Raw genomic sequence first — 15,133 nt, 5'->3', positions numbered from 1 at the left:
GGGCCCTGGGAGGTGATCAAGCCTTGGTTTCCTTACCAGCCAAATGGGGATAAGATCACCTCTTCTTATGGCAGCCCTGAGGAACCTGTGAGACCAAGCATGAGACACGAAGTATGCACAAGGCCCACGGTGAGCCATCCTCAGAGCGACCCACAGGCCTCACTGTGCTTTATGGAACTCCTGTTACTGCCCGTGTTCTCTGGGGACAGGATCTAGGGTGGGTGGTCTCTAGGCCCTTTTTTTTTTTTTTTTTTTTTTTTGGTTCTCACGGTTTTCCTTGAAAGATGCTGCAGAGGCAGGGATTCTGGCTCAAATCACCCCTACCCTGAGAGACCCACTCAGATCCTTTTATGTGAGCTCTGCTGGGTCTCCTGGCATCCGGTGTAGGCTGCTCTAGGAGTGGTTTAAATGCCCTTGCAAGAGTGACCCCAGAGAAATGCATGAGGCTCTCAGCCCTTTGGGATTAACTGCCGTTTATGGAATTGATTGCTGTGATAATGAGAAGTATGGAGTTAGGGGCGCTTCCAGGCTGTGAGCACTTTGCACATCTTGGGCTCACAAAACACTCACCCCAGTGCCCCGAGGAATCAACGCGAGCCTGGGGAGGTGGGTTATGTCCCTGGGGTCACCCTGCCAGCAAGGGCTGGGTCTGTCTGTTGCCCAACTCCTCTTATATGGGAATTGCACTGCCTCCTTCCTGACCTAACTGGGGAAGCTCTCTCTGGGCCAGTCCTGGGATGGGCCTGGGGAGCAGGTGTCAAGGGTCCCAGGAGGCTGGGTGTCCCTCCACTTTCAGCCACTTCTCTCTGCTTGCAGAACGCCGATGGGAAGCTGACCCTGCAGGAGTTTCAGGAAGGATCAAAGGCAGACCCCTCCATTGTGCAGGCGCTGTCCCTCTATGATGGGCTGGTATAGTCCAGGACCCAGAGCTGGGGTGAGTGAAGGGGGACCTGGGAGTTGGGCTTGGGGGTGGGCGGAAAGCCAGTCACAGGACACCTAGGATTAGCTGGGTCTCCTGGCAATGCCTGGGGTCTGCCGAGCTGGAGCTGAGTTAGTAGGAGGTGGCCTGGAGGTGGGGTTCAAATCAGCTAGAGCTCCTCTATCTTTGACATTTTTACATGCCCAGATTCAGCTTGAGAGTTTGCATAAATAGAAATCTCCTTGGATTGAAAACACCTTGAAAAGCACAGTTGTCAGGGGATGGAGAGAGCCAGGCTGCCCGTGCCCTCCATGTGTGGACCGTGGGAGACCCGAGCCCCTGGCTCTTGTTCAGTAGCTCAGATACTATTTGTTGTTTCATCCAGTTGAATTTCTGAAAGTGCTGAACTATAGTGCCCAGAGAGGCCTCTGTGGCCAGAGGAGGACTGTCTCCTTTATTCTTCCTGATTCTCCACAACCTCTTTTTTTCTGCCTCTTCTCTGTTTGGTCCTCCATGTTGCATGGGAGGAATGGGGGTGGTGACCCCCCAAGGTCATTCTTGAACGTGCCTTCTGGTAGACAGATGATGCGTTCTCTCGGTGTGTATCTGAGGATCACTGTGGGACACAGGATAATGTGTGTGTTCCACTTCACTAGATGCCATTTGAGTTTTCCCATGTGGCCACCACATTTGATACCTCACCAGCGGTCCCCCAGAGTTCTAGCTGCCCAACTTTGCCAACACTGGATATTCCCTGTCTTTTACATTTTATACAGTAAAACGTGCACTGACTGGGCCCTCATGTGCATTGTGATGGCTTGTTATTTTAGTTTGCCTTTCTCCACTGAGCACAGACATTGGGTGCCTGGTTACATGTGCACCATCCTTTTGTGAAGTGCTGTCTCAGATATCTATTACTGAATACTACGTTACCTCAAAACAGCTGCTGAAAAGGACTGACATCAGGAATTTGGGCCCAGCTTAGCTGGAGGCCTTTGGCTTGAGGTTTCTCATGAGGATATAGTCAAGCTGTCAGCAAGGTGACCAGCCATCCTTGTTTGCCCGGGACTGTTCCAGAGTTAGTGCCGAAAGTCCCAAGTCCTGGGAAATACCTCAGTCTCGGGTAACCTGGATAACCCTCCGCTGCTGGCCAGGGCCATGGTGTCATCTGAAGGCTTGGTGTTGGTGGTGGGATACCCACTTCCAAGCCCATTCATTTGGTTTGTCAGCCTTGATCCTCACTGTGGGGACTTCTGCTGGTTTCCATGGAGGTGAGCTTCCCAGGAAGGAGGAAGAGTGAGGACCCGAGATGCAGCCATCCATCTTTTCATAACCTAACCTTGGAAGTGACCCCTGATCACTTCTTTTTCAGGAGTGCCTTGACTATGTTAGGCTATGTGCATTTCTACATCAATTTTAGAATCAATGTATCCATTTCTACAAGCACACACACTGGGGGTTTTGATTGAGTTGACTCTACAGTTCAGTTTGGGGGAGAATTGGCATCTGTGTCTTCTTGTGGAGTGTTCCAATCCTTGAAAATGGTATATCCATTCATTTAGGCCTTTTAAATGTTTCCTCTATGACATTTTAATTGATTTCAGCTAAAAGATCTTTCACATCTCATGATAGATTTATTCCTAGATGTTCACTGTTTTTGGTGGTATGATAAATAGTAATCCTAAAATTGTATTTCCTGTTTATTTCTGGTTTCTAGAAATTCAGTTGATTTTTGTTTATTGGTGATTTATGTAACCTGCTAACGTCATTTATTAAATCTAAGGGTCTGCCTTTGATTCTTTGGGACTATCTATGTTTTATTTCTTCCTCTCCTATCCTTCTGTCATCTATTTCTTCATCCTGCTCCCTTGCACTGGCTGGGCCCTCCAGTGCAGTGTCACTTAAGAGTAGTGAAGGTGAGTGTTCTTGTCTCCCTCTTGGTCTTGGGAAACTGCTTTCATAATTCACAATTAGATTAGTTATTTATAATTAATTCAATGGGAATTATTAGGATATCTGGCATAGGTCTTCTGTCAGATAGATTTTGTCAGATTTAAAAAATTTCGTTCACCAGGAATCATTTTTTATTTATATTCATTTATTTTTAAGTAATCTCTGCACCCAATGCAGGGTTCAAACTCACCACCTGGAGATCAAGAACCCCATGCTTTTCTGACTGAGCCAGCCAGGTGGCTCTCTTATGAGTTGTTTTTTAAAAAAATCATGAATAATGTTGAATTTCATAAAAAAAAATTTCTGCATCTATCAAGATGCTCATATGACTTTTCTCCCTTTTTGGATTTTAACCCGATGAATGACACTGATTGGTTTTTGAATGCTAAGCCACCCTTGCATTCTTAGAATAAACTCCACTTCACCCTGGTGTGTTAGCCTTTTTATGTATCATCAGATTTGATTTGCTGATGCTTTATTTCGGGGACTTATGCTGTTCTGAAGTTTCTGTGAGGCTGCTGCTGCTAATGATTTTACACAAGAAATCCCTTTCCATTGAAGAGACATTAGACAATATGTTAAAACAGAACACCTCCATACAAAAAGTTTATTTTTAAAAACCTTCATGTATAACCCAGATATAACCACTGTGAGCATTTTGGGTCCGGAGTGATTTAAAAGGAATTGAACACTCACAAAAACTTAATACTCAGTAACTGGGTCACATGGGGATATATAATCAAACCAGTTTCTAAAGGAACCATCATAGTTATTTCTCTGATCTGAGAAGCTCTCCGTATATGGCTCTGGGTCCCATGGTGTGTATGATCCATTGTCTCATTTCCCAGAGGCTCCTTTTGTGTATTACCACCAGTGGCCTCCATGGCAGCTGTCCTGTGACGTGCTGCTTTGTCTCCTGCAGGCTGTGGAAAAAGTGGTACAAACATAGGTTCTTGATATATCCACCCCCGAGAAGAACTCATGCAGTGTCACTAATTTCTTTACGGTGTGCGATTATTTTTCAGTCACCCTAATTGTTTCTGCCTTACGGTTTTCTGCGAGCACATATGTGTTTGTAGTTCCTCAGCAACAATGAGTTCATAACCATATGTTGTTGGCTTTTTTTTTTTTAATTTTTTTTTAATGAACAACTTATAGGAAACGTTTATGTTTACTTTTGGAGACTCAACACTAAGAAAAAAGAATTTTTTTTTTTTTTGAGAGAGGCAAAGAGCATATGTGCATGAGCCGGGAGCTGGTGGGCAGGTAGAGGGAGAGGGAGAGAGAGAATCTCCACTGGGTGTGGAGCCAGACACAGGGCTCGATCTCATGACCCCATGATCACGACCTGAGCCAAAATCAAGAGTCAGACACTGAACCAATGGAACCATCCAGGCACCCCAAGAAAAGAGATTTTTAACATGTTTTATCCAACTTGGCAAAAAGTTCACATTTTGCTGTATCTCTGCATGGGCTTTCCTTGACACCATTTATGGAGATGTCCATGTGACTCTCACCAGCAACATGGTGGCCAAGAAGATGTTACTTTATATCCATGACAGGCTTTTCAGACAACCTTTAGCTCATCCCCAAAATTGCCCTCTTCCTTTTCTCAGGCTTATCCTAGAACTTGCTAGATATTAATCATGTCCAACTTATATTATGTTCCATCATTTTTGTCATGGATTTGCCTTCTCAGATTTCTGATGTATCATAATCGTTATATAAATTACTGTTACATAATTAACAGTCCCTCAAGAACTGAGATCCTGCATATTTTCTGTATCAGTAAAAATATTGTCTGAGACCATCATTTTTTATAGCTGCATAGTATTCTATTGTGTAGTTGGGCCGTAATTTACCCAGTCCTGTGCTGTGGGACACTTAGGTTGTTGGAAATCTTGATGTGGATTTTTAAGAAAAACCTTAGTAGTCACAAGCAGTGGTGGAGGGAATGGTATAATCCCATTACTGATCACCAACCTTCAGAATCACCAATTTGCCACCAGTCTTGTATCATCTATACCTTCTACATGCACTTTCACAGTGGTTATTTTGAAGCAAATTCAAGACATTTTGTCATTTCATACATAAATATTTCAAAATGTATTCCTAAAAGATAACGATTCTTTACAAAATCCACAATAGTAAAAACGTCAATACTAATGCCTTAATACCCCCCTTCCCCCCAGCCGGCAGCTGATATTCCCACTTCCTCTTACCTCACAGGTTTTTGTTTATTGGAATCAGAATCTGAATAAATTCCACCTATTACAGTTGGTCGATAGGTCTCTCAAGGTTTTTTTTTTTTTTTAAAGTTTATTTTAATCTGTGTTTCTCCTTCCCTTTTTGGCTGGCTATTTGTTGAAAAACACATTCTGTAGAGTCTCCTACATCTAGAGTTTGCTGATTGTGCCCCATGGTGGTTTTAACATGTTCTTCAGCTCCCTGTTCTTCCTGGAAAGGGGCAGTTAGATCTGCAGGCTTGCCCGGTGCTCTGCTCAGTTTGGTTTCCTTTGTTGAGAACACCTCCCATTGGGGCTGTGGGTGTCCACCAGGTAGCATGTAAGGTCCGGTGACATCAGCAGCCATTGGTGATGACCACTTCATTCCTTCATTCTGTAGGTGATGTTCTAAAGATGTCTGTCCTTTGTTGGTAGCTCAGTTGCTTCTATATAGGGAAGCTTCCCCTCATCAACTATTTGGTTACTCTAAAGCCTAGGTTGTTTTTTTTTTTTCAAGCCTAGTTTTCATAAGAAAGGCAGGAAAGATACTTGATTCTTCCTCCTTTTCAGTTTTCAAAATGAGTTGGATTTTTTAAGATTTTATTAATTTATTCATGAGAGACACACACAGAGAGAGGCAGAGACATAGGCAGAGGGAGAAGCAGGTTCCCTGTGGGGAGCCTGATGAGAGACTTGATCCCAGGACCATGACCTGAGCCAAAGGCAGATGCTCAACCACTGAGCCACCCAGGCGCCCATGAGTTGGATTTCTAACATCCTTTTGAGATGACCAATGACTTTTTTTTTTAAAATATGTAATCATGAATTTGTGGATCTAAATGCATTTGATGAATTTCATCATGTTTGCGGGTTTAACCAGAAGGTAATGCTGTGGATCACCAGGGTTCACAGATTGCCACAGAAGGCAGAGCATACGATTAGAAACCCAGCCAAGCGCCCCAGGGTTGACACAGGATGGAAGGCTGAGAGGACACAGGTCTCTCCCTGGGTGACTCTTCCCCCCACTTGCACTGTGGCGGCCACCCTAACTCCAGTCTTGTGGGGCCTTACTGTTCCTCCAGGGCCACTGCCACGTAGCTTCTGACTGACCCAGATGATGCTTTCAGGTCATCTCACACAGATATGGGAAGTGGCCCCTTTGGGATCAGACACCTACATGCGCATAGTCAGGGGAGCAGGATGTGGTATTTAAGTGGAGCAGGTTACGGGAAGGATCTGTGGATGGTGCAGATGCTAAAAGACAGGACTGTCCTCCATGCCTTTTTTTTGTAAATGTTTGGAAACATATCAAGGCAAAATTCACCTAACAAAATTAACCATTTTGTTGTTTTAAAAGATATTTATTTATTTTAAGGAGGCTCCATGCCCAACCTGGGGCTTGAACTCAAAACCCTGAGATCGGGATCCCTGGGTGGCGCAGCGGTTTGGCGCCTGCCTTTGGCCCAGGGCGCGATCCTGGAGACCCGGGATCGAATCCCACATCGGGCTCCCGGTGCATGGAGCCTGCTTCTCCCTCCGCCTGTGTCTCTGCCTCTCTCTCTCTCTCTGCGGCTATCATAAATTAAAAAAAAAAAAAAAAAAAAAAAAACCCTGAGATCAAGAGTTGCATGCTCTAGTGATGAAGCCAGCAGGGTATCCCTTCACAGAGGGGAAGAATAGGTTAGGTTGAACCATTTTCAAGTGAACAATTCAGTGGCATTTTGTATATTCACAATGATGTGCAACCATCACCTCTGTCTAGTTCCAAAACCTTTTCATCCCCTCAAAATCAAACTCTGTATCCACTAAGCCATCTCTCCCCATCCCACCTCCAACCAAGCTCCTGGAAACCACAGCCTCCCTTCTGTCTCTATGGATTTGCGTATTTGGGACATTTCATATAAATGAAATTTTGCATATAAATGAAATATGTGGCCCTTAGTGTCTGGCTCCTTTCATTTAGCATATTATTTTCAAGGATTATCTATGTTGTAGTGTGTGTTGGGACTTCATTCCTTCTTATGGCTGAGTCGTGCTCCACTGTGTGGACAGACCACGTCTTGTTCATCTGCTCATCCACTGATGGACATCTGGATTTCTACCTTTCTTTTTTTTTTTTTAAGACTTTATTTATTTATTTATGAGAGACACAGAGAGAGAGGCAGAGACACAGAAAGAGAGGGAGAAGCAGGCTCCATGCAGGGAGCCCCATGCGGAACTCGATCCCAGGACCCCGGGATCATGACCTGAGCTGAAGGCAGCCGCTCAATGACTGAGCCACCCAGGTGTCCCGGTTTCCACTTTTGACAGTTGTGAATAGCACTGCTGTGAATGTTGGTGTACATGGATTTGAGTCCTGATTTTCAGTTCTTTGGGGTATATACCTAGAAGTGGAATTGCTGGGTCCTATGGCAACTCTATGTTTAGCTTTTTGAGGAACCATCAGCCGGTTTTCCACAGCGGCTGCACCATCTTACCTCCCCACCAGCAAGGATGAGGGGCCCGGTGTCTCCACACCCTCACTAACACTTGTTATTTCCCTGTATTTTGATGATAGCCATCCTAGTGGGTGTGAAGTGGTGCCTTATTGTGGTTTTTATTTGTGCTTCCCTGATGGCTAATTGTGTTGAGCTTATTGGCCATGCCATGTGTTTGTTTTTAATGGTTGCAAGTCATTTGACCCTATGGCTGTGTCCTGTGTATCCAACCAGCTCCCTATTAATGGGCACTGAGTTCGCTCCCTCCCTTTTTATTTTGCTATTATGGATGTTACTGCAGGAAACACCATATTTATTTCTTAAGGATAAATACCGGGACGCCAGAGTGGCTCACTGGTTGAGCATCAGCTTTCAGCTCAGGGTATGATCCTGGGGTCCTAGGATCAAATCCCGCATTGGGCTCCTGCATGGAGCCTGCTTCTCCCTCTGCCTGTGTCTCTGCCTCTCTCTCTCTGTGTCTCTCATGAATAAATAAATAAAATCTTTTTCTTAAAAAAAAGGATGAACACTAAACACCAAATGGCTGGATCAGAGGGTGTGCTCGTGACATTTGAGGGCTTCTGACAGTGTGCCACCTGCCCTTTAGCCGAATCTCCCTCTAGCCCCAGGGGCGCGTGTCCCCGGCAGCCAGCTCCATGCCTATCTCACCTCCTTGTGTCTTCCAGATGCCTGGGAACCACTCACCTCCTCCCGTGCCATGAGGCCACCGCCGCCCCAACACCACCCTCTGTGTCCACCCAGCCTGTCCGCATCCATGGCCAGCCGGGCCGCCCTGGAACCGTGAGGCCCGGCTCTCCTCACCCCTGCCCTGCACCCACCGCCGCCTGAAGCCACCGGCTCCGATCGCCAACAACCTCTGCTTGTCCAGAAACCGACATGAAACGGAAAAGGCTATAGCCCTCTGCAAAACCAAGGACTCGGCTGCTTCGCAGGCAGCCTCTGGGTCCCTCCCGCTCTCCTGCGCGTGTGCTTTTGTTTTTTTATTTCAAACAGACATTGAAAAAAGAAAAAAACAAAAACAAAAACCCAACAGCTACCTTCTGTCCTAGAAGGTACAGACTGACAGATGGGGAGAAGGCCAGCGCAGACCTCAGAGAACACTGCCTCCCGCCGCGGCCGTCCTTCGGCAGCCGGAGAGGCCACGGGGAGTCGCGGCCTCGGCCACGGTGCGCTCGGGGCGTGGCGGGGGCCCGAGTAACGTTATTCCACGTCCCATCCTCGAGCGGCGAAACCACCTGCGTGGCTAGGATGGTTAATGATGATGATGATGATTTTTTTTTGTGATAACAGTATTGTGCTTTTTGTGGGGAAAGTGAATTTTTTTTATACATATATAATTGATATCTTTTATTTATTGGTTGTTAACTGTTGCTGCTGCCCCTGTGTCCAGAGCTCCCAGGGATGCGGGGCCTACGTTTACATGTGCACGCCCTCGCCCACCTGCGCTTGGGGGGATGGTGGCCTGCAGCGGCCAAGAAGCCAAAAAACTTTCCTCCTTCTTCTCCTCCTTTTCCCTCTTCTTCTCCTTCTCCTTCTTCTAATTCTTCTTCTTCTCCTTTCTTTTTTTTTTTTTTTCCAGATACCGTGCTCGATGTTTGGAGAGGGGAAGGGTGGGTTTCTTAAATGGCTAATGCACTGTTCCCTCCAGCCCGAATGCCTCCTCTTGAACTCCTTTTCTCTGCTTCCTATCCACACTCCCCATCCTGGGTCCTTCTCTGGCTCCACAGCATCTTTTCTGAGGACAAACGGGACATCTTTGGGTTTCTCAACTCTTGCTTTGGTGTCTGCAGCAGCATGGAGACTGGGAGCCAGCAAGAGTGGGGGACGGGCTACATAGAGAAAGGGAAGCAGGGCACTCCTTGCAAGCAAGTGAGCAGAAGGAAGGGCTCCTTCTCCCTCCTTGGTGGGTTTTAAAGATAGTCGCTCAGTTCTCTCCCACTTGCTCTTCTGTCTGCCTGTCTGCTCTTGACCCACAGAGCATCCTCCTCCTCCTCTTCCCTCTCAGCTCAGGTGCTGGGAGGGAGGGTAGGAGAGAAGGGCTGCAGGCAGTCCCACCCAGTAGTGGCTCCTCGGGGCTGTGGCCCACATGTGCTCCTAGGATGTGTCTAACTCTGCCTGCCACCCAAACAGGATGGCCCCAGAACTGCCACCAGGAAAGTCAGATGACCTTGGGCCAGAGGCTTGGGCTGATTGATCTGGAAGATCCTTTTCCGTGCTGACACTGTATGGTTATAAGCCTGGGTTTCTTGCAGTTTATGATTCTATGGTCCATGCCTAAGTTTGCCAGACCCCAAAAGACACGGGAACGGTCTGAGTCACTATTTGGTCTCTTGGCACGAGTCTGTGGGGACATGGCAGCCACTGGGTGTGATGTGTGGGGTCAGATGACCTACCTGGTTCTCTCTGCAATCCTTCCTGGTCTCCCCTGGACTCTTGAGCTGTGTTTCTGGCCCCAGACAAGTCCTCATTGGAAGGAAGCCTTCTGAGGTGGGAAGCAACCCCCTAGAGTCTGTAGGGCAGGCCTGAGTCTAGAATTCCCACTTCTTTGCAAGGTCAGCAGGCTGCCATCTCCCTGCTTGCCCCAGCCCCAGGAGAGGAGAAGCTGGCCCTTGGTCCTCAATTTGAATTGTCCTTGGTCTTCACTTTGCACTTTGCCAGGAGGCCAGAGCATCTGCTAATTAACCCTCAGCTAACAGACCCTCCACCAGAGTCTGGTTGTGCCAGCACGGGGCTTGCATGTCCATTCCCGCTGGCTGGTGCACTCAGCAGTCCCAGACTCCCTCGTTGCTCAGCAGAGCCTGTGGCTGCACCCCACCTCCACTGTAAGCCCCCAGATTCCGTGTTACAGGGAGCACTTCCATTTTCACAGGTGACCTTGCAGGGTGGGCCCCTCAAGGTTGCTGGGGTCACCTTTCTGCTCAGGCCACTGGCTCGGGAGCCTCAGACTCCCCACCCAATCCTGGCTCTGGCCTAGGACCTTAGTGTGGGAGGTCATGTTGTTGGTTTGGGGTTGGGGGGGGGGGGGTCCTTCCCCATGTCACATGACGTCTCTGGCTTCTGCCTCAGCCTCTGGCCCAGTGGGGAGATGCTGTCCTGCAGCCCATGCTAGAGGCATCATCTCCATAAGGGACCTGTAGCTCAGAATCACCGGGGTTAAGCCTGTGGATGCCCCTAGCTCAGGCATCGATTCCCAGGCATCAATGGAGCATCTGCCTGTGAGGCCTTCCTCCTACCTTCTTGCCCTTTGACCTTTTGGTTTGGAGCCACGGCTGTGGCTTTTGGCCTCAGCAGGCCTTCTGTGGACGCATGGCTCCAGCGCACCTTGGGTCCATGCCCCGGGGCGGCCCAGAGCTGCCGGCAGGGTGCTGGACACTGGCCATTTGTGCCCGAGGTTCCCGGGCAGGGACAGTCTGTCCCCTCCTCTCACCAGGCCTCTAGATCTGGAATCTTGAGCAGCTGTGGGTCTCTGTCCCCAGCAGGGATCCCTGCTCCCCTCCCCAGGCTGTCACAGGCTGCTCCCTGGGGATTCCAGACCCACCGGAGGCCAGGCTCTCCGTCCCTCTCCCGACCTTCGCTCCTCGTTCCCTGGCCCCGGAGCAGTGGCCCCTGCCTCCTGCTCAGGGCGTCGCTCCCCACTCTGTGTTGGTGGCACTGAGGACGATGCCAGAGTTCCCCATACTGAACTGGGCAACGTTTCCAGTAACGTCAAGGCAAACGTTTGTGTCCTCCTTTCCCCTGAAACGCTTTTCTGTTTGGCAGCCAACTTCCTAGACGGCAGGCCCACTGGGCTTTCGGGAACCTGCCTTTTCTCCGAGGGGAGGAAGGGGGGCCGCCCCCCACCCCGGGAGAGGCAGCCTCTCCCTGGAGAAAGCCCCTCTGCGCACCCGGCACCCAGAACCCGGTTCCCGGTGCAGCCTCGCCTCCGTCCGGGGAGCCTGGGGGCCCGGGCGCGCCCCCTCGTGGCGGGGAGCCGCAAAGGCACGTGGGGGTCCCCACAGGCCAAACAGGCGCTTGGAGGGGGCAGCGGGAGGTGGGGTGCTAGGAGGGGGCTCGGATCTCGCCCGGGCCTGGGCTCCAGCCCGCCTTCTTGGCAGCGTGTCTCCCAGATGCCCCTCTTCTAGGTCTCTCAGCCCCCCTCCTCCCGGGGATAGCAAGTTAATTAGCTTAAGGGCACCATGATGGGAAGCCTTGCCCTCTACCCATTTTTTTAATATCTGCGGAATAAACCCAATGGTTGATTTTTGAATGAATAAAAGGCTTTTGTTGAATAAACAGTTGGTCCCATCTTCTGTCTTGGCATCTAGGCTCAGGCTCTCTCTACTGCCCAGAACCGGGACACACGCAGAATTCATACCCCCACCCCCCGCCTGCCCCACTGCTCCGCAGCCTCTATACTTGTTTTCCCTACGTCCTTGCAGGGACCTGGGGCTCCCAGTCTGACTCAGTGACCGGCTCTCTGAGACTCCGGGCCCGTCAGCCCTGCTCAGTTCCTCTGACCCTGGGATGGGGAGCAGGTGTCTGCTCAGCCCCCCTCGCAGGATCAAACGAGGAGTGGAGACCCAGCATGTGCATAGGGGTCGGAGCACCTTGCAGATGTGGTAGGCCAGTGGGGCAGTCTGAGTTGTCCTGTACCCCCCACCTGGTGCCTGCAACTTCATACAGGAATTAGGGCAACTCTTAACCAAAAAAAAAGCAATGTCTCCTGGCTATGGTTGTTTTCTTTCTGTTTGCCTTTCCAACTCCCTCTGAGCCTCTTTTTGGGGTGCTGTCCTGTCTGAATGCGCTGGTATGTGTCTCTGGGGAAGAAGCAGGCCCCTGCCCTGGTGGCGCAGGTGGGGGCAGGGTGAGGCCCCAGGGTGGTCAAGGGCCACTTAGCGTGCCCAGGCCTCCTCTCGTGCTCCTGATGTATGTCTGCCATGTCATGCCAATTAAACACGCTTCCTGACTTGTCCTTGGCTCCCTTGTGTGGACCTGTTGCTTTGTCTGTTTCTGTTCTTTTTCATTTCATCTTTAGGTTTCTTCCTCCTCCTGTGACACCCTTTCTCTTGCTTTGGGTGTTGTCTGCCCAGTTTCCCCAAGACAAAGACTGTGCAAACCCTGGGGCATAAAGATTAAACCAGAACATATCAAGCAGTGTTGTGGGAAGCGGAGAGTTCAATGGGGGGGGCACCCCACATCTCACTCCCAGCCAGCATGTCCATTCCTGCCTGTGTCATCTCCTGGGGGGTCTCTAAAGGGTTTCTTGGGAGACTTTAAAGGGTACGAACACAAGACTGGGGCCTCGGCTAGTTCTTCTCAAAGGTGAGTGTATGTCAGTTCGGCCCAGGGTGCCCGCCTCGCTTCCAGGCTGCTGTTGAGCTAGCTCTGGGCTGAACCTACGGATTGGTTTTCCTCACAAGTTCACAGGCCATGCTGAGGCTGCTGGTCTGGGGACTGCATTTTGAGAAGCCCCGGTGAGCTGTTTCTACCGCAGGCTGTCCAGTTGGGTCCTAAAGAGGAGTCCTGTCTCCATTTGCCTGGGGTTCAGGCTAATCATTCACCTGTGGGAGCTCTCAGAAAGGCACCCCAAGATGTGGCAGGTGTTGGGGCTGTCCTCTGCCATGGTGCCTTCAGCCTGGAGCCTGGGCTTTTGGGGGGGGGCTCCTCCTCCCCCCAGTCAAGTAACCAAGTGTTTTCTCAACACACCTGGGCCCTCTGTGCACTCAGTGTTTGGGGTGAGGAAGAATCAGAGAACGTGATGGTCCTTGCTCTCTGGAGCTTGCTGAGGAAGCATGAGTTTGGACAATAAAAGGCGATGTTGCAGTAAGAGTGTAACTATTCATCAGAAATAGACTATTGCTCTTGGCCGAAGTCTCTTGGAAAACGTGTATATCAGTGAGGCCCAACGGCCAACCTTAGAATGAGCCACCACCTGCAAAAACAGGTCACGTTTTGGAGCTGGTTTTGTGACAAATCATCGGGGCAACACTGCCTGCAAGACAAAGCTGGAGGGCCCAACATGACTTCCACTTTGTGGGTAAAGCAGCCACTGAGAAGGGACACCCAAAGATGGCACCCTCCATGGCCATGATGGGCACCCCACGTAGTGCCTTGGCTGGCAGGGTCTGGGGTGAAGGCCAGAACTCCTCTAGACAACATGACAGCAAATCAAAAGCATGGTGGGAAGACAGTGTGTGGGGGGTGGTGGTTAGGGGCACAGGTTCCAGAATCATATTTGATTCCCAGGCCAGCTCCATCACTTGACATTGGGCAGGCATTCTAGCTGACTGGGTTTTCTGGTAAAAATGTGAACTCCCAATGAGGGGCAATGATGGGCTTCACAGACACCCCCCCAACACACACACACCCAACAGCCTTGCCACCAGATGGAATGTTATAACAAAAGCAGGTCTTATCCTGTCAAATGTCCAAATATTTACCAGCAAGCAGGTACAAAAGAAGCCATACACCACCCATCTGTCTAATGAGTAGGGGAACAGGGACCCCAGGGCCCTACCTCAGAGGGCCCCAGAGCTCTGGGGGGTCTTGGGCTGCTGAGCTCACTGCCAGGAATCTTTTTAGCCAACTGCCGATCTGGCCACCTCACACTTCTCCTAAGAAAAGGGATTTCTAATAGCCCTTTGCTAATGAACATACTGTAGTGTCAATTGTAATAACAGCATGTTATTAAAATGCTAATGTGTTTCCTTCTGGAGAGCAGATTCCTAATGAGGGTATTTCAGATACTAAGGGACTGTCCCTGAGATGGAGACTAGAGGTAATGTACATGCCCACCCTCCATTTCCACCAAAGCGTTGAAAATAAATAAGTGCGTGGGGGCACTGCTCTCTGGGAAGACGAGGATTTGGCTCAAAAGGCTGATGTGGGGGTAGCCTGGGGCAATGTTTCCAGCACATGGTGAGCTCGCAGTGGGTATTAGCTGTTGCTGGAGGTGGCTCCTGTCTTTTCTAGGCAGCCTGGGGAGGCATCTGTAGGGACGAGGTTCAGAGCCCCTGCTTCCCATGTGGTGTGGGCAAATGATGGGTCATAGATTGAGGTCTGCATTGATCTGCCCTTGACCCAGCCTACCCTGGGCAGCTCACTGTGGGTTGAGGCCCACTGGAGGCAGAGACCTTGACTCTTCTTCTCCACCTGGGCCACCTGCTTTTCCAGGCTGCCATTTCCTGGGCGTGATAGCAGGGATCAAGCGCCCAGGATGGCCCCATTTCTCCCCACTGACAGCCTTCCACCCTATCCCCTTGCTCTGCCAAACCTGACTCTTGTCTGCATGCTAGAAAGTACTTCCCTAATTCATCTTCCCTGGAGCCCAACTCAGACATCATCACCAGGCCTAGAGAGGAGGAGGAGAAGAGAAGGATGGGCAGTGGGGACGGGGGTGGGGAATGAGAGGTGAACCCCTGCTCTGGCATGGCTGCCTCCTTCCTGCCATCTTTTGGGGTGAGCCTGTGCAGGGTGTATCCCATGGCAACAGGTTCCCTGGTCTGGAGGCTCCTGGTCAGGGTGATGGGCATGGAAAGGGACTTTAAGGCCACCTGGGT

General features: G+C 50.0%; 1 protein-coding gene across 2 annotated transcripts in view; it reads left to right on the top strand.

Annotated features, from left to right (window-relative positions):
• Positions 1-12,551, top strand: part of NCS1 (neuronal calcium sensor 1) — a 48,839-nt gene extending 36,288 nt beyond the window's left edge. For both annotated transcript variants that reach the window (XM_072748359.1, XM_072748360.1), the window contains 2 exons: positions 817-934; positions 8,261-12,551. In XM_072748359.1, coding sequence (XP_072604460.1) covers positions 817-915 — 99 coding nt within the window. In that variant the 3' untranslated portion in view covers positions 916-934; positions 8,261-12,551. The remainder of the gene's footprint in view (positions 1-816; positions 935-8,260) is intronic.
• The last annotated feature ends 2,582 nt before the right edge of the window (positions 12,552-15,133 follow it).

This window comes from Vulpes vulpes, chromosome 2, assembly GCF_048418805.1.
Source record: "Vulpes vulpes isolate BD-2025 chromosome 2, VulVul3, whole genome shotgun sequence".
NCBI lineage: Eukaryota > Metazoa > Chordata > Mammalia > Carnivora > Canidae > Vulpes > Vulpes vulpes.
Note: the sequence above shows the minus strand (reverse complement) of the source record. Positions and strands in the feature narration are given on the sequence as shown.